We start from the raw sequence: 20,493 nt of genomic DNA on the forward strand, positions 1-20,493 counted from the left end.
ATGGTCACACAATACAGTAACACACAGGAAGCAGACATAATGTTTATCATTTCAGTATTTACACTGTTTTAGTTTTATAGCGCACAGATTCATGAAGACTGCATGTCAAAGTACTTTTGTGAAACAAAATTCCCAACAAACAAATCTGCAGAACTCACAAACTGCTTTCTGACTTTCTTCTGTTGAACAAAAGAAGATATTTTGAAAAACGCTGAACACCTGTAGCCATTGACTTCCATAGTAGGAAAAACAAATGGAAGTCAATGGTTACCAGCTTCCAGCATTCTTCAAAATATCTTCATTTTTGAAAAACAGACATGTTTAAAACAAACGAGAGCAAATAATGACAGGATTTTAATTTCTGTAGGAACTATCCCTTCAAAAGTGACCTATTATACCACTTTTTTACAAGATGTAAAATAAGTCTGATGTCTCTAGTGTGTGTGTGTGTGTGTGTGTGTGTGTGTGTGTGTGTGTGTGTGTGTGTGTGTGTTTCAGCTCAAAATAGCACACAGATGTTTTCTAAGTCTCTGAAACTGACCCTTTCAGGCTTTGTTCTTAATTGTGGTGTTTTCTGGTGCTTTTAATGCAAATGAGATAGACCTTTTTTTTAGAAGTGGGCGGAGCTACAAACACCTGTGTGTCAGCATAGTGGCAGATTCAAAACTCCAATGCAGAGGTCACCAACATAGTGCCCATGGGCACCAGGTAGCCCGCCAGGTTCACATGAGTTGCCCGCGTGCCTTTTCTAAAAATAGCTCACCATAGCACCACATATGAGTAAGCTGCATCTAATATTTTATAGGTATTCTTTTTAAATCACACTTGCATTGGTGTAAATTTGAAAATTACTTTAAGTTATATATTTAAAAAAAACTTTTTCAGACAAATGAAGTGTTGCATGTTGTTATTTATCCAACTTGTTAAATCATTGTTGACAACTACTGTGAGAAATCATTAACATGATCAATGTCTTCACATAGATGAATATTATTAGATATTAATAATAACATATAATTAAAAGTAAATTAAGAAAAATGTGTTATTTAATAACTGGTAGCCCTTCACACTAATTTGTACCCAAGAAGTAGCTCTCAGTATTTAAAAGGTTGGTGACCCCTGCTCTAATGGCTAATGGACAGACGGCTGCTTCTCACTCAGGGCTGCTGTTTATGCTAATGAGGGAGAGATGGGCACTAGTGGGCGTGGCTTTCCCCCTCTGATGACACAAACAAATGGAGAATGTCAATCTAAGTGTTTCTGCAGACTGATTTAATCAAGTCTGATTATAAACAATACAATTAATTCATGTTTTCCATTAGAGGCTGGAGATATTCACACACTGCTGACAAACAACTGTGTTTAAACCCCTTATAGAAGTGATTTCTGCATAATAGGTGCCCTTTGACTAATGGATATTTCTTACAGTGCATGCATAATAAATAATGTCTGGTTTCGTGAGAAGCGTCCTACACAACAATCACAGCAGTGTTCTGGCCTCTTTCTTCCTCTCTGACGTCTTCTGTGCGCCGTCAACACTTCTTTTCTCTTCTCCTCCATCAGTGTGTGATTAGATCTCTGTGCTGTTTCCTCGCGTGACAGTCCTGCTGTAAATCCCACATCTTCTCCTAAAGCACCTGTCTGTTCCTTATCATCATCATCATCATCACACACACACGCACACCGCTCTGATCTGCAGAAGCACTCAGAAACGTCATCATGATTACTGATCTTTTACGCAGCATCTGTATACGTCAACAAAAGAACTATATGCACTTTGAATTACTATAAATAACATCTGTTAATGATCAGTTTCTTTAATTTGAGAATCAAATGTCTGCTCTGTCCACTTTTGATGTTGAAAATTCAACTCTACAGTTTAACAAAGTGACTTTTACTGTCATTTTAGTAGTTTGAGATAATATAAGAAATAATATAGAGAAATAAGTCTGTAAAATGGGCCACATGGTGGCTCAGTGGTTAGCACTGTGGCCTCACAGCAAGAAGGTCACTGGTTTGAGTCCCGGTTGGACCAGATGTCCTTTCGGTGTTGAGTCTGCATGTTCTCCCCGTGTTGCCATGGGTTTCCTCCGGGTGCTCCAGTTTCCCCCACAGTCCAAAGACATGTGCTATTGGGGAATTGATAAAACTAAATTGGCTGTAGTGTATGAGTGTGTGTGTGTGAGAATAAGTGCGTGTTTCCCAGTAATGGGTTGCAGCTGGAAGGGCCTCTGCTGTGTAAATTATTTGCTGGAATAGTTGGCCGTTCATACCGCTGTGGTGACCCCTGATGAACACAGGGACTCAACCCCCGGTAAGATCACACGAATTTGTCAAGATTTCAGCATGATTTCCTTGACGTAGGGTGTCGTGGGGATACTTAAACAATAAATGGGCATCGTGACACAAGATTCAGTCATTTCTTCTTGTGTAATTTGGTTCACGACAACTGATACCATGTCTGCGACTCCTCACGACACCATCGCAGAAAGTATAGCATGTTTCATTTACTTCTTGTTCTACACAACGAGTTCTGTTACTTGAGTGACTGAGCAATCCGCTTGTTAAGTGTGACGTCACATAAAGCGACTTCAGGGTCCAATCGCTCTATCAAACTGAATAGAGACTCATTAAATGGTAACGTTTGAAAAGCGATGTAATACTTTTGAGAATCACGATACATATAGAGGTTATCCATGCCTAATATCCGATGGCCAGAAAGTGATCGATATTTTATAAGTTGTTAAAATATTGGTGTCTATGATGTAGCAAGTCCAAAGACCAAGTCCAAAGTGTTGTGTACACTATGATTTTATATAAAAGTCACTTTAATGTGTGATAGGCAGGGCCAGGCGGAATCTGCAGACGTTTTTTGCTATTTCTGCAGAGAATTTTGGTAAAAATCTGAGGATTTCTGCGGAATTATTTTGGGAGTATCCAGCGGAGTATCATAACTAAAACCTTAATATATGAAATAAAAAGTAATAAATTACTGAATAAAAACTGAATAAATTCAGATTTACACATTTACTCAAGTAAATAAACAGAATTAATAATGGACTAAAAATCTGCAGAAATCTGTGGAATTCTGCGGAAAATGTGCGGAAAATGTGCGGAATTCTGTGTGCGCAGATTCCGTGTGGGCCTAGTGATGGGACTAAAAAGTGGCCAAACTAATATTTTCTCAATTTAATGAATAGCGGCTTGGACCGGGAAATAATATTCCATACGTCACTGATACTTCACGACTTGACAGTAAAGTCTAGATTTGATATGCGGCCGGCCGGAAGTGCGATATGCACATTTAATATAGCAGCATCTTTTTAAGACACTGTATAACAAAGGAATAATATTTTTACAGTACTGTGTTGGGTTTAGGGTTAGGGTAGGCGTTAAAAAATACAATTTATTAGGTAATTTAATAGATAACATAAATAATAATCTGTACAATTACTGTTTTTACATTACTGTGACGGTTGGGTTTAGGGTTGGGGTGGGGTAGACGTTAATAAAATACAATTAATGAGAAACTTAATGTATTTTAATTATGATAATTTGAATAATGAAGCTTTTGTTATTAACCTATTTGTTTTGCTAATTAAGTTTCATATTCATAAGTGTAAATTTTCCAACAAAAAACCTTGTTTTACTGTGTTTTATAAGGAACTGAAAAATTACTTTTGCACTATTCAGCATAGTGCTAATCGAAAGGCCATTAAAACTGTCCAACTGTGCTCTAGTTTCAATATCTTTGATTAATGTAAAGGTCCTGCTTGTTTATATTTGTAAGAATTTTTAGTTAAGTATTTATACTCTTATTTTTATGTTTGTTTTATTTTATGTTATTTTATGTATTGTTGTTATCGTTTACTTTCTATCACCCTGGCATTGTTTTGTTTGCTGTATTGTCATGTATATGTTGTTTAAAGCATAATAAAAAAATAAAAAATAAAAAAAACGCTGAAGAACGCATGTTGAGAAACAGCCTATCAGGTTTATACCTTCTAAACACGGATGTTGTCACTGTTTTGTAGCACTCTGTAGCTTACAGATATCCTTGAAACCAACACACCGACACTTGATTTTTAACTTCACGGAACCTTTTTAAACAGGAGAAGAAGAATATAAACACTCGAGTTTGGCGCGTGAAGGACGCCGCTGTTGGGCGCGCGCGTGTTCCTCGTGCACTCTGCTGAGTTCTGTTGCTAAGACAACAGCGTCGCCACAGAAACACACGGTAACCGGAGCTGCTGCTGTCCGTCCTCAACATCGGTGATAAACACGGACACGATAAAAACAAGATCAACACTCAACATCCACAGACATTCAGAAGCTTTCAGAGCACAGACAGCACTCAGGTTTGATTTATAATGTAGAGGAGATCACTCATATATTACACAGAGGTCTGCAGTCCAGTCACTGAGAGCTCCGTTCAGTTATACACGGAGTTAATGTAAACATTAAACATTTTAGAGGAAAATATGAGGATTGTTTTACAAAACATTCATTAGAAACATAGTAAAACTACTTTAACGTTTTTGTATGCAGTTGCTTATGACAAAAAAATGATTTAAATTAGAATTATAGTATATTAAAGTGGAGTTTGAGGAGCTAAACAAATATGTATCGAAATAATGAAGAGACCTGTGGATTTAGTTTTTACTTGTATTTGTCAGTTCTTTTTGGTACAAATTATCAAAAGAGTGTTGTTAAAATGAATTGTTAAACTTTTTTTTAACAATGTTCTAACTTCAATATTCAGTATTTGCCTCTATGACTATGTTTCATAGGAAATTTCAGAGAATATGTGACAAACATTTGCAATGTAAATCAATATATTCACATTAATGTTAATTGCAAATAATACAGCAGAATAAAATAAATGCTATTGTAGTATGCCATTTCAAACATATTCATTTAATAACTAATCAGATTATGATAAATGTTCACACTTTTGGCAGTGAAGAATCGATGATCTTTCTAATATATTGTGCAAAGACTTCAGCATTCAACAGTTGGACATTAATAAACAGGAATAAACAATTAAAAACTTATTTTTTACTGTCAAGCACCCCTTAATGAAACAATGATTAAAAGCTGTACAGTGATAAGCGGAGCAAACCATTACAAACAAAAAAAGGGGGGGGGGGTGGTTAATAAATGTACACATAAACTAAACATAGAAGAGCTGAAATGTTTTCTCTTTTACAAAACATTTTAGTCAATTTTTAAGGGTTTGTATGCAGTTGCCCATGACAAAATCTTTGAGATTTTAGTATTATAGTCTATTAAACGAGTAGATTAAATATAACACGTGTCAAAAACGGTGAAGAGACCTGTGGATTTATTATTTTTACTTATATGTGTGTTTTTTTTTTGTTTTTTTTTTTGTATAAACTGTCAAAAAGTGTGTTATTCAAATTAATTTTTTCAGCCTGATCTCACGAGGAAACGTTCTGTCAGTTTAGTGGCTAATTCAAATTCGTACAAGTTCAGTCGAATGAAAATGCACGATTTTGAAAAGGAGGCGTGGCACCCAGCCCCACCCTTAACCCCAACCGTCATTGGGTGATGAGTAAATCGTACTAAATTGTACTAATTAGATCGTACGAATTTATATGAATAAGCCACTAAATCAAAAACTTACGATTTCCCGTGAGATTGCGTTTAACTTCAATAATAAATATTTGGTGTTATGACAATGTTTCATAGGAAATTTTGAAGAAAATGTGCCAATCATTTAAAATGTAATTCAATATATTCACATTAAACAACGTATGGCAAAAATATATTATATTGTATTATCCATTTCAAACAATTTGATAACTATTCAGATTATGATAACTCTACACACATTTGGCAATGAAGAATCGATAATCTTTATAATATATTTGGCAAAGACCTTAATATTCAATAGTTTTCTGGACATTAATAAACAAATAAACAATCAAAAACTGTTTTTACTGTTTATTTAAAGCTCCCCTTAATGATAACTTAAAACAGTCCAATGATAGGTGGAGCAAACCATCACAAACAAACATAGGGGGATTAATAAATGTATACAGTATACACTGAACATAGAAATCTGTATGTTTTTTTTTTTCTTTTACAAAACGATCTTAGAAACTCAGTCAATTTTAAAGTTTTGTTGCCAATTTCATAAGTTTAATCATTATTTTGTCTCGTTACATGTTTGCTAGCATTGTGGGTCACAGAAATTCAGATTTTTTTCCAATTCATCAAAATAAATGTAAATGTTTCCATGCAAACGGTAGGAAAGTTTTTCCATAAGCTGCCTCTCGAACTTATATTAATATTTGAACAAATTACTACCAATGTTTTGGATTCAATATTCAATATTTGGCACTTTATGACAACATTTTATAGGAAATTTGAAAGAGATGTTACCAGACAATGTTGTCTGAGGCTCACAGTATGGCCGTGATCTCTTATTATTCGACTATGCCTAGATTTAAGCAGATTTTCTCAAATTAAGGCACCTTTAAAGATCATTAAAGCCCTCTTTTCAGCTCAAACACACTCTGTTGAGTCAGCAATGACCTTCACACACACACAGAAACAGCACATGCATGTAGGTGTAATGCAGGGTGATGGAGGCTGAATGCACTGCAGAAAATCCTGTTCTTACTTAGTGTTTTCATCTTGTTTCTACTCCAAATAGCTCAAAATGATTAAATTAAGAAGCGTTTTTAGATAATCAAAATATATTGTCTTGTTTTAAGAAAAACATGTCAAAATTAAGCGAGTTTTTCCTTAAAACAAGCAAAATAATCTGCCAATGGGTTAAGCAGAATATTCATGTTATTAATTTTGGCATAAGATTATTTCACTTACCCCATTGGCAGATTATTTAGCTTGTTTTAAGGGAAAACTCACTTAATTTTGGCATATGACATAATATTTCTAAAAACAAGGGCTTCTTAATTTAAGAGTTTTTAGACATTAGGACTAGAAACAACCCATTTTAGCAGTGTGTAATATGTGTTTGTTTGCTGCTCGCTGTGCTTAAGCTTTTGTCATGTCGACATGATTTCTGTAGCTTCACACTGAGTGTTTTAGCAGGCAGCTGTAATTGTTGAGCATCTGTGTGATCACATGTGCTGTAAATGTGTTCACTCGTTGTGCAGCTCAATCTCCAGCAAATGCTTTCAGCAGGACATAAACACGGCCTTGAGGAGCTCACTGAGATACAGACACAGCACATACTGTCAGGATAAAATCCTCACTGTGTTTCTGTGTGTGCTGTGTGCAACTAAAGGATGCTTTACATGCATACATGGTTATTCTGTGTCTTTAATGATAATATTTATTTTATATATTTGTGTATTTGAGGCAATTAAGTATTTTCAAGATTGATTATAATTAATATAAATAATAATGATAAATAATGTTATTTAAAGTTATTTATTTTATTAAATAAATGTTTTCACATCATGATTTCCAATACACTAAGTTTATATTTGTTACGGTTATTTTCATTATTATTATTAATACAAAATAATATCTTAATTCTTTTGTTTGTTTTTGACATCATATTTTACAGTACACTATAACTGTTTATTTGTTCAAGTTAAGTATTTTCATTATTATAAAATAAGAATAATTTACTATTAATAATAATAATGCCTGAAATAAATATGTTTTTGGTTACGACATAATATTTTCTCAAATATTACAATTGTTTATTTGATGCAATTAAGTCTTTTAAGATAAATAATAATAATAATGATAATGATGATAATAATGTCTGAATTAAATGTTTTTTGTTTTGCCATAATCATTTTCAGTATTCAATAATTGTTAATTAATGCAGTCAAGTATTTTTAAGATTACTAATAATTGTTAATAATATAATAATAATAATTATTATTATTATGGGTTTTTAATTATTGTTATTAAAATAAAATAAAAACTTCATTGTCATTTTTTAATGTACTGTGATAAATATAGTAATATATAAGATTTTATAATATAAATTAATAAGTCTTTGCAGGTTAATAGTAATATTAATGTCTGAAATATTTTTTAACATAGTATTTTCCAGTAAACTATGTTTGTTTATTTGCTTCAATTAAGTATTTTGATTATTATTATTATTATTAATAATAATGATTATTATTATTAATGATAATAATATTGTCTGAAATAAATATGTTTTGTTTGATTTTGACATATTATTTTCCAGTATAATTGTTTATTTGCAACAATATTTTTAAGATTAATAATAATTAATAATAATTAATATTATTAATATTATTATTTTTATTTTTATGACTACTAATATTCTTATTATTAATTGTTTATAATCTTGAAAATACTTATTATTATCAATATTATTATGATTATTTTGACTACTACTATTATTACTATAATTAATAATTTTGAAAATACTTATTTTTATTTTCATTATTATTTTTACTATTATTATTATTGTTGTTGTTATTAAATATTTATAATCTTGAAAATACTTAATATTATAATTATTACTATTATTATTACCACTAATATTTTGATTATTAATTATTAATAATCCTGAAAATACTTTATTATTATTATTATTATTATTATTATTATTATTATGTCTCAAAATAATTTCTTCATCATATTTCCTAATACATTAATACGCTGAACGTTGGTTGTAATATGTACAAAATGTATCAGTTGGCTTAAAACATTTCATTTTCATTTAATTTTAAAATTCTCCATTTTTGACCAAACCTGGGGTTACAACAACCCAGCAATTATTAGAGTGTGAAACTGATTAAATACACCCAGTATACAATTTAAAGTGTACAGATATGCAAATAATATTACTATCATTGATTTTCAAATATATTTAGTTAGATGTAGTTATCCGACGCTTTGGCTGTTTGTTTGTTTTTTTAAGAAACATGTATAAATATACATTAAAGCTCTAAGTAGATTTATAAATTCTAAAACATATATGTAAATATCTCTCATTCACCCAAAGTGCATTTTAGGATTGGATATTTCTAATATATTTGGCTAAATTTTGTCGTTTATTTTAGTAAATAAATATTTCAAAATCCTAATCTGCATTTTTTACAACATGTTTACAGTAATCTCTGAAAGCTACACTTTTAGTTCAGAGCAACTTCTTTAATTGCATACAATTAAGCGTAAGCTGTGTAAAAACTACATTTATGACTAAATTTTGTAATATATTTTGCTGTTAAATAAATGTTTTAACAATCTTAATTTTACAACATTCATTTAATCTTAATTTTTTTTCAATAATGTTGTATATTTATGTCCAAAATATATATTTAAACATGGCAAATTACACTTTCCCCCCTAAAACCCTAATTCTTTAACTGTACACTGCAAATTTAGGGAAAATATTAGGTCATGGTGACATGAAATGTGCACAAATAGTGCAATATTAAAGCATAGAATCATTTCAAACAGTCCCAAAACACCTCAAACTGTGAAAGCGTCAGTGCGGATCGTTCTCTCAGTGGGTCAGTGTTTCATCTCAGCGCTTTTATGCATCATTTCTGCATTTGTGTTGTGATAAATACTGTGTCCTCAGATCTGAATAGGTGTAATCATGAATCTACACTCTGGAGGACGAATAACAGCCTCTCGGTTCAGCCACATAAATGTCAGGCAGCGCAAAACAAATATCACACACATTAACCCTGCACAGACTGACCAAAACACACACTCACACACAGCTTCAGCGATGGATGGATGGATGGATACAGATAGACAGACAGACAGACAGACATGGACAGATGGATGGATTAATAGAGGGAGAGTGAGAAAGAGAAATGGTCAGACAGACGGATGAACGAACAGATGGATGGATAGATAAAAAAATTGAGAGATTGATAGAGGGAGATAGACCAGTAGATAGTAAGAGACAAATGGATGAATAGAGAGAGAGAGAGAGAGAGAGAGAGAGAGAGAGAAATGGATGGATAGAGAAAGAAACAGATGAATGGATGGATGAAGGAATGGATGGATAGAGAATGAAATGGATGGATGGATGGATAGAGAAAGAAACAGATGAATGGATGGATGGATAGAGAAAGGGATGGATGGATGGATGGATGGATAGAGAAAGAAACAGATGACTGTATGGATGAATGGATGGATGGATAGATATAAAATGGATGGATGGATGGATGGATGGATGGATGGATGGATGGATGGATGGATGGATGGATGGCGAGAGAAACAGACTGATGGATAGATAGAGAAACAGACAAATGGATGGATATGTGAATGGATTAATAGGAAAAGAGAAAGAAACAGATGGACTGACAGATGGATGGATGGATAGAGAAAGAAAGAGATGGATGGGCAGATAGATAGAAAGACAAACAGATGGATGTACAGATGAATGGAAAGTAAGAGGAAAAGAGGGGTGGGTGGATAGAGAGAGAAACAGATGGATGGATGGACAGATAGAAACAGAAACAGATGGATGAATGAGTGGGTGTATAGAGAGAGATGGATGAATGAGTGGATGGATGGATGGATGGGTTAATGGATTGATAGCGAGAAAGAAACAGATGGACTGACGGATAGATGGATGGATGGATGGATGGATGGATGGATGGATGGATGGATGGATGGATAGCAAAAAAACAGATGGACGGGCAGATAGATGGATAGAAAGATGGATGTACGGATGGGATGGATGGATGGATAGATGGATGAATAGAAAGAGAAACAGATGGATGGATGGATAGATAGAAAGAGAAACAGGGAGTTGGATGGATGGATGATGGATGGATAGAGAGAGAAACAGATGGATGGATGGACAGATAGAAACAGAAAAAGATGGATACATGGGTGGATAGAGAGAGAAATGGAAGGATGGACAAATAAAGAAATAGAGAAGGATGAATGGATGGGTGAATGGGTAGATAGAGAGAAACAGATGGATGGATGGATGGATGGATGGATGGATGGATGGATGGATGGATGGATGGATGGATGGATAGAGAAAGAAATAGATGAATGGATGGATAGAGAGAGAAACAGATATGGATGGATGATGGATGGATGGAGAAACAGATGGATGAATGGACAGATAGCAACGGAAACAGATGGATAAATAAATGGGATGATGATGGATTTATAGAAGGATGGATAGAAAGAAACAGATGGATGGATAGCGAGAGAAACAGACTGATGGATGGATAGAGAGAGAAACAGACAGACGGATGGACGGACGGATGGACGGACAGACAGAAAGACAGATAGACAGATAGATAGATAGATAGATAGATAGATAGATAGATAGATAGATAGATAGATAGATAGATAGATAGATAGATAGATAGATAGATAGATAGATAGATAGATAGATAGATAGATAGATAGATAGATAGATAGACAGACAGACAGTCAGACAGGTTGTTTATTGAATGTGTGTGTGCAGTCGTTGATTTCCTGCTCTTTCTCTCGGCACATCCTGTACACTGCAGTGTCTCTCTCTCTAAAGGCTCTTATGCAATCAGAGTCAAGGCTTTCTCATTTCATCTGAACGCCCACACACACACACTCATTTATTCATTTACACTCGGTGAATCGTGACACACTTCTGTCAGCGCAGCTTCCCCAAATCACTGCACTCATGACGAGGTGTTCATATCAAAATCTTTTATTTCAAATGTCACATATTACACAACATCATGCACCAGCGAGCGTCTCAGTCAGTCATGCTCAGAGGATATTCAGCAGAGAGTCCACACAACACTGCCATGAGTGATGCAGCGGCCTGAGTCAGCTCAGATGGTCAAACCCTGAACATAATCACAGTATATTGTGTTCATTCAAGTCATTCAACATGGCGGAGGTCTTCATAATCAGACAACATTAAGATCGGCTGAATTCTCTCAGAACACAGTAAATACATTCATTTAAAGGTTGAACATACAGTACTGCGGTAAACATTTGGATGGCTTTGCAGCATCAGCACTCTAAATAAAATGCTGGGTTGTCTTAACTTAATGTTGGGTCAAATATAAACAAACCCAAAGTTTTTTGGTATTAAACTGATTGAGTTTGTCCATATTTGACCCAGCATTGTTTTGGAGTTAGCAAAGGCAGCATTACGCATTTGTAAGGCCAGGATTAAAATCTATAATTCTATATATACTCTAAAAATGCTTGGGTTGTTTTACCCGAACGTTTGGTCACATGTGGACAAATCCAATCATTGGGTGTAGAAGTGCCATTTAAAAATACTCATTTAAATTTTAACTGAGGCGGCACGGTGGTGCGGTGCTGTCGCCTCATAGCAAGAAGGTCGCTGGTTCGAGCCTTAGTTGGGTCAGTTGACATTTCTGTGTGGAGTTTGCATGTTCTCCCTGCGTTCGCGTGGGTTTCCTCCGGGTGCTCCGGTTTCCCCCACAAGTCCAAACATGTTGTATATCAGCCTGATCTCACAAGTGTTTTACGTTTTGTCAGTTTAGTAGCTAATTCGTACGAGTTAAGTGTACGAAATTGTACGATTTTAAAAAGGAGGCGTGGCACCTAACCCCACCCCTAAACCCAACTGTCATTGGGGGATGAGCAAATCGTACTAAATTGTACAAATTAGATCGTACGAATTCATACGAATTAGCCACTAAATGAAAAAGTTACGAATTGCCGTGAGATTGTGTTGGATAGGTGAATTGGGTAAGCTAAATTGTCAGTAGTGTATGAGTGTGGACGAGTGTGTATGGGTGTTTCCCAGTGATGGGTTGCAGCTGGAAATGCATTTGCTGCGTAAAACATATGCTGGAAAAGTTGGCAGTTCATTCCACTGTGGAACCCCAGATTTATAAAGGGACTGAGCTGAAAAGAAAATGAATCAATCAATCAATTTAACTGAATAAAATTGAACCCAACTTTTGGGTGTCCATATTTGACCCAGAATTTTTTTTAATGATCAAAGGCAACGTCATGCATTTAAGGCCAGGGCTGAAATTGAAAATTCTACTCTATAATATAACATTTACTCTAAAAAAGGTGGTGGTAACCCCAACCCCGACCCAACATTTGGCCTTGTATGGACAAACTCAACCACTGTTAAAGAAGTGTAAATAAATATAATAGAAGTACAAAACAATTTTGAATTTGTCCATATTTAACCCAAGTTTTTTTTTTTTAGCATTAAAGGTGTTATATCTGCATTTTCAGTATATAAACACTCTGATCCATGCTCAAATGATGAATAAAGTTGTTTTTTGTTGCTTTCTGGCAAACATAAATATCTGTATTTTGTTTTCAGTTTCTTTGAGTCTGTAAAGTTTCACTGGATCTGGCATTTGTCCAGCGCTTTGCTCTGTTTTCTGTTGCCTTTGGGTCCAAGAACCAACCGCAGGTCTGTGCCGAAGCTCGGCCGTCGCGCCAGCGGATACAGCGCCCCGCATGGAGCTTCACACGCCGGCGCTTTGCTTCCTTTCTCGGCCTGCCGCGCTGCTCGGAGCGCCTGGTAAGAGCGGATGGACACTTTCCGGTGCTGTGAGGGCCCGGTCTCCAGCGGGAGCCCACCGCGCTGCGCCAGCGCCTCGAACACCTGCTCCAGATTGACGCTGTCCTTCGCGGAGGTCTCGAACAGCGCGCAGGAGCTGCCCAGCGCACTCAGCACCTCAGGCCGCGACACCGCGCGCTGCTCCGCCGGCAAGTCTACTTTATTAGCGCACACCACCGTGGGCACGCAGAGCGGCTGCTTTGAGCGACGCAGAGCCGCTTTGGCAGCCACAATCTCGGTGTGCAGAGCGCGAACCTCCTCAAACGAGCTGCGGTCATCCAGACTGAAGACGAGCAGGAATATATCACCTGAAACACGGAGGAGAGAGGATCAGAACATGCCTTTTTAGTGCATTTTGGAAATACAAAGAAGCGTTTAAAGTATATATAAACTTTAGTAGTTTGACACAGCTTTGAAGTAAATTATTGGAAACAGTGCACGTGTTCTTTTGGTCTAAGGGGTACACTGAAAAGAAATGCTAAGTTATACCAACGTTGGGTCAGTGGAAAATCCAACTTTGGGTTAGGACGACCATTTTTAGAGAGAATTTTAGAGTATTTTAATTAATTTTAAATGTTTTTATTGAAAAGCATAGTCATTCCATCACTTTAAAATGGGTTTTAACCCATATGGGTCAAATATGGACAAGCCCAACGTTTTTTCTTGTGGGTTTTTCCAATTGAGGGTATTTTTTATTTACATTTAAATAACACTTTTAGTTCGTATTTTTGATCCAACATTGAGTTAAAACAACCCAACATTTGTTGATTGATCATATGATTATTGCCTGCGGTTTTAATGATGTTTCATTTTACGCAAGTGCGTCCAATCACCAAAATGCTGGGTAATTTTAACCCAACATTGGGTAAATTATGCTCTAAAATACGAACTCAAAAGTGTAATTTAAATGTAAATGACAAATACCCTCAACATTGGGGTTGTCAATATTTTGACCCAACATTATTTAAACAACGCAGCATTTATAAAGTGTTTTAAAAACCAAAATAATTTCATAGGCACTTTATCAGTATGATTGAACCCAATACAGTCATACAAAAAGCCAAGGTGCCACCAAGGACTCCAAAACAACCGCAATGTTGCGTTATTAAACTTTTACGCACCAGTGAGAATGGAGAGTCTCCTCTTGGCGGGGAAGCTCCTCTCCCCGGACGCGTCCAGTATGTCTATCTGGTATGTTTCTCCTCGTATTTGGTAGAGTTTTCTGTGGAAATCTTCGCATGTGGGCTCGTATTGCTCCTCAAAGCCATCTCGCAGGAACCGGCGCAGGATGGAGGTCTTCCCAACGCGCGGCGCGCCGAGCACCACTATGCGCCTGCAGTTCTGCGGTTTGGTGGCGTGCGACTCGTGCGCGATGGGCTGTAGACGCGCGTGGCCGTGCAAAACCAGTGCAGCCAGTTGATCCAAAGGAGACTTTTTGTCAATAGGTGGATGCGCTTTTCCCTGACTGGACGCGCGCACCACCCTCGCCTTCTTCTCCTGCTGTTTTAGCTGCGTCGTGGCCAGCTTCAGGATGCCCATTCCTGCTTTGGAGAGCGCGCTGACTTTGAACCCGCTCGCGCCGAGTCTTTGCGTCGCGTTTTTGTACGCGAGCAGGACGCTAGGTGTGCTGGTGCCGCCGGGCAGAGCGCGCGTCTGGTGCTGCATGACTTGGTCCATCACTGGACACATTGAAGACAGACAGATCTGTTTTATGTTCATTGGATACATCCACCTGCTTCTGTGCGCTCTGGACATGGACTTCAGTGAGCTCCCGCGAGCTCCTGCTTTTATATGCGCGTCCACGTCATCAGTTTGATTGACAGCTACGCGTGTACCCGCAAGGAACAAAACGTTTCCCGGAGCAGTGCACGGTGATATAGGGCAGTTCTCATAATGAGCACGGCAATGTTTTAAAGGTTTAATTAGGCCATTAATAAATTAACATGGATAAAGAGGAAGAGGAAAACCAGTGTTGGATAATAAATCATTTCATAATGCAAATATACGTGAGTATTTAAAAAAAAAAAAAAAAAAATATATATATATATATATATATATATATATATATATATATATATATATATATAAAGTATTTTTACATTTTTAATAGTATTTTTATGTAAAGTTATCTTATTAATATCTGCAATATACTTCGAAAATGCATAATAATAATAATAATAGTTTTATTTATAATGCGCTTTTCTAAAACCCAAACTGCTACAACAACAGAGAACTCAAACATGCAATAAAATACAAGTAAAAAAATGTATATATTGGCACATTAGAATAATCAGGAATCTAAAAATACAGTAAAAAGATGAGTTGAATATCAGGATTTTTAAGGACATATTTTAAGTGTTCTGTTGTTAATAAGTCATTAGTTATTTAAGCCTAAGTAGCCTGTAATATAATATAGGTAAATAATATACTATTAAATATATTAATATTGTTTAATGTTTATTTTAAAGGTACAATGTTTAATAATAATTAATAAAACACTTAATATTGTCTTAAGTTTTCTTGTCATGACCTAAATGGCTTCCAGTTAAACATCACTTTCAGCTTTTGAATATGACGTTTTAAACTATAAGATAGCTAACAAAGTAAAACAAAAATATATATATATATATATTAACAAATCCATTATAAAACGTGTGTAATGCGTTTTGGTGTATTTGATTTGAAAATATATTAAGCTATTAACCCATAAATGTACACAAAATTAGGCAAACGCTGCTTTTTCTATGCTATTTTACGGATCTTATTTCCTCTGCTGTGGCTATAGGAATTCTACATCAGGGAAATGTCATAAAACAGGACTTTTAAACTTACCTCAGTGACTTGTTTTCGCGGTACCTGGACACTGCGCGCGCGCAGCCGTTGCTAAGACAACGCGACTGAAGCGAGCGACAGCTGTAAACAGAGGAGCAGCAGGTTTTCAGTGAGTGAACTTTCTTTTATGATTTACAATTCACAGTCGTTTCAAAAGAGAATTAAACTCATTTTTTATTAAACTTCTCGCCTTATTCTGTGTGTAGATATGTCGACTGTCGGAAAATCAACCAGCAAAGTTTCTAAAAGAGAAACGAAGCCTCGAAGTCCATCAGGTAAGCCTGTAAACAGATGTCTATACTGCACAATAACGATTTACTTACTTAAATATTTGTCTTGTTTATAGTCCAAATATCTCAACATGCTTAGTCCAAGAAACATTTTCTAGACAAGCAAAACATACGGTCTTGTTTTAAGAAAGATGAGTCAAAATGAAGTGAGTTTTTCCTTAAAACAAGCAAAATAATCAGGGTAACGTTGACAAAATCATCTTGTTTTTCGTTTTGACATAACATTATTTGCTAATTTTAAGGAGAAACTCCTTAATTTTGATATATTACTTTTAAAAACAAGACAGTTATTTTTGCTTGTCTATAAAATGCTTTGTCATTTATGCATTTTTAGATATTTGAATTAGAATTAAGACAAAAAAAAAATTGAGTAAGAAGCATTTTTTTTGGCGGTGTATATATATGATCTTTCTAACATATATACTGCTTTACTTGCTTTTTGTCTTGTTTCTAATCCTTATATCTCAGAATTCCTAATTCAAGCATTTTCTAGACAAGAAAAACATTTTTTTTTGTATCACGAAATAATGAGTCAGAATTAAGTGAGTTTTTCCTTAAAACAAGCTAAATAATCTGACAACAGGGAAACGTAAGCCAAATACTTTTGTTTTTCGTTTTTTGACAGATTATTTTGCGTGATCAAGGAAACCACTTAGTTTTGGTATATTATTTCTGAAAACAAGACAATATTTTTTGCTTGTCTAAAAAATGCATCTTGATTTAAGAGTTTTTAGATATTCAGACTAGAAACAAGATACAAATCCAAGTAAGAGAATAATAATTAATTCTGCTAAATCATAGACCCAAATGATTACTTATGATCTAAAGTTATTTCAATGTTGACAAACCATCCCTCAGATCAGAAAGGCATAAAGCTTTTTGTCGATCTGATTTGTTTTTGATAATTTATTGTAGGGATTTTCACACATTTCTATTCCAGAACCCACACACACACACACAAGTTTAATCAAACACAAAATGCATTATAACTCACACACATCCTGTGCAGTTCATTTTTATTATTGTAGTCATGTGAATGGACTAATTACAATACAAAAAAGTCTTAGTCAAATCACCAGACTAATGGATATATAATAGTCATGCAGGACCCCAAAATAGCATGATGATGACACAGCAGAGCTGCTGTATGTGTTATATTTATAATATTAAAGGTTTAGTCTCGCAGTGTTTTCTCTGACAGTGTCTTGAGTCAAGTGTTGCAGGAGCATGAGTGTGGATCCAGATGTAGATCTATCTTTATCAGCAACAGCAGCACTCTCTGTAAACATGTTGAATTTATATGTACAGATGGCCCTGGAACAGTCTCATCTGTTCATCTGATTTGTAGATGATCGTGCAGAATAACCACTGCACTAGCATAGTCAAAAGTAGCTTTATCAGTGGTCAGCACTGTCGCCTCATAGCAAGAAGGTCGCTGGTTCGAGTCCCGGCTGGGTCAGTTGGTGTTTCTGTGTGGAGTTTGCATGTTCTCCCCTTGTTGGCGTGGGTTTCCTCCAGGTGCTCTGGTTTCCCCCACAGTCCAAACCCATGCGCTCTAAGGGAATTGATGAGCTACATTGACCGAAGTGTATGTGTGCAAATGAGTGTGTATGGGTGTTTCCCAGTACTTGGCTGCGGCTGGAAGGGCATCTGCTGTATAAAACATATGTTGGACAAGTTGCCGGTTCATTCCGCTGTGGTGACCCCTGATTAATAATGGGACTAAGACGAATGAAAATGAATGAATGACATTTCTGAAAAAACTCAAGAGTTGTGTGTGTGTGTGTGTGTGTTTATGTGAGTTTGTTTATGTGAGTGTTTGTATGTGAGTGTGTGTTTGTGTGTGTCTGTGTTTTTATGTGAGCTTGTGTGTTTTTATCTGTGTGTGTGTGTGTGCATCTGTATGTGTTTATGTGTGTGTAAGTATTTGAATGAGTGTGTGTTTATGTGTGTGTGTGTGTGAGTGTAAGTGTGAATCTAACACAATATGAGTGTTTCTCCGGTCAGCTTCACTTTCTCAGCTCCACAAACGGCCCATGGTGCTCTCCTGTGCACAGTGTGTGTGTGTGTGCACAGTGTGTGTGTGTGTGTGTGTGTGTGTGTGTGTGTGTGTGTGTGTGTGTGTGTGTGTGTGTGTGTGTGTGTGTGTGTGAATCTGAGATCAGTGTCAGAAACACAGGATGTTCTGACTCAGGAGCAGAGGACGCTGGGAAACCTGTTTCTATGGGAGAGAAGTTATTGTGTGTTTTTACCTTGTTAACAGCAGCGTTTCTCCACAGCTCTGAGGATGCACAGCCTTATATAACTGTGTGTTTGTGCGTGTGTGTGTGTGTTTGCGCGTGCACGTGTGTGTGTGTGATAGAGTACATTGGGTCAGCTGGAGTCAGTGTGCAGCTTTATAGTGAATCATTAGTATTCTGCATGATCTGTGTGGGCTGTCCTCCTCTTTTTATTATACACATATCTGTTTTTGGCTTGGATATTTATTTTAATAATATTTTATTATTTTTTATTGTATAAATAAGTATATATTTTTTGCCTTCTATTTGTTTCATGTATAGTCCACAATATATTATATTATTATGTTATATTATATTATATTATATTATATTATATTATATTATATTATATTATATTATATTATATTATATTATATTATATTATATATAATTGATATAAATATAATTAATATTATATTATATTAAATTATAATTATTTAATCTTTCTAGAATGTAGTCTTTTTAATTTAATTAATTATTTTAATGTCGTCTATTTTTAATTTAATGTAATACATTTTAATGGAGTCTTACTTTTAATTTTTAATTTATTTTATTTTTTAATGTAGTTTATTTTTAATTTCATACATTGTTAAATGTAATCTTACTTTTTATTTTGCTTTTTAATGTAGTTTATTTTTAATTTAATACATTGTTTAATGTAATCTTACTTTTTATTTTATTTTTTAAATGAAGTCTACTGTTAATTTAATACATTTTTTAATGGAGTCTATTTTTCATTTTGTTTTAATAAATTTTTTAAATGTAGTCTATATTCAATTTAATTTATTTACATTTTTAATGTGGTCTATATTTAATTTAATTTTTTTAATGTAGTTTATTTTTAATTTAATTTAATGAATTTATTTATGTAATCTAACTTTTTACATGTAGACTATTTTTAATTTTATTAAATTTAGTTTTAAATGTAGTCTATTTTTAATTTTATTTAATTTTATTTTTAAATGTAGTCTATTTTTAACTATTTTACTTTAATTTTTTTGTTAAATGTAGTCTATTTTTTATTTAACTTAATCATTTTTAATGGAGTCTATTTTTAACTATTTTATTTAATTTTTTATGTTGTCTATTTTTTATTTTATTTAATTTTTAAAATGTAGTTTATTATTATTTTTTAACTGTATTATTATTGTTTATTATAACTGTATAATTATTGTTTTTTAACTTAAATGTAGCCAATTTTACGCCCGTTTTCCTATCTGAATGTATTTTCCCAGCTTGTTTTCCCGGCACTACAGTAATGTACAGTAGCACTGCTGTCTGTTTCCACTCGCCCTGCAGCTGTTTTTCCAGAGCTCTTATTTGATGATAGTTCAGATATCATTCATTCTCCATCATCATCACTGCACGTCACACTCTTTGTCTCCTCATTTACTGACCTTTAAAGCTCTGCTTGTGTTTCCTGCTCTTTTGTGGACCGATGTTTTGCTTTCTCTGGATAATAACACGCATTGTGCAGAGAAATGACATATTGTTGTAATAGTCATTAAGCTTACTGGGAATCTTTACAATGAGGAAAGTCAATTGTTTTACAGATATTTCCCAAGGGTTGCTT

The 20,493-nt window shown here is 34.7% G+C and overlaps 2 protein-coding genes across 4 annotated transcripts in view; one reads left to right on the top strand and one right to left on the bottom strand.

Moving 5' to 3' along the window:
• Positions 1-11,643: 11,643 nt before the first annotated feature.
• On the bottom strand, positions 11,644-15,281 carry rasd2b (RASD family member 2b). Its single transcript, XM_001345161.8, has 2 exons — positions 14,641-15,281; positions 11,644-13,827 (listed from the first exon to the last, which is right to left on the bottom strand). The coding sequence occupies exons 1-2, from the start codon at positions 15,272-15,274 to the stop codon at positions 13,298-13,300; spliced, it is 1,164 nt and encodes a 387-aa protein (XP_001345197.3). The 5' UTR covers positions 15,275-15,281; the 3' UTR covers positions 11,644-13,297.
• A 1,137-nt stretch (positions 15,282-16,418) lies between these two features.
• Positions 16,419-20,493, top strand: part of mycbpap (mycbp associated protein) — a 36,200-nt gene continuing 32,125 nt past the window's right edge. For all 3 annotated transcript variants that reach the window (XM_068222093.2, XM_001345182.9, XM_073906679.1), the window contains exons 1-2: positions 16,419-16,460; positions 16,558-16,626. In XM_068222093.2, the coding sequence (XP_068078194.1) occupies positions 16,560-16,626 (67 nt within the window). In that variant the 5' untranslated portion in view covers positions 16,419-16,460; positions 16,558-16,559. The remainder of the gene's footprint in view (positions 16,461-16,557; positions 16,627-20,493) is intronic.

This window comes from Danio rerio, chromosome 1 (assembly GCF_049306965.1).
Source record: "Danio rerio strain Tuebingen ecotype United States chromosome 1, GRCz12tu, whole genome shotgun sequence".
Lineage (NCBI taxonomy): Eukaryota > Metazoa > Chordata > Actinopteri > Cypriniformes > Danionidae > Danio > Danio rerio.

Excerpts from the sequence above, each read along its gene's own strand:
- rasd2b (XM_001345161.8), bottom strand. The coding sequence starts at position 15,274 with ATGTCCAGAGCGCACAGAAGCAGGTGGATGTATCCAATGAACATAAAA. Across the intron at positions 13,828-14,640 it reads GAGACTCTCCATTCTCACTG|GTGATATATTCCTGCTCGTC; the intron begins GTGCGTAAAAGT and ends TCCGTGTTTCAG.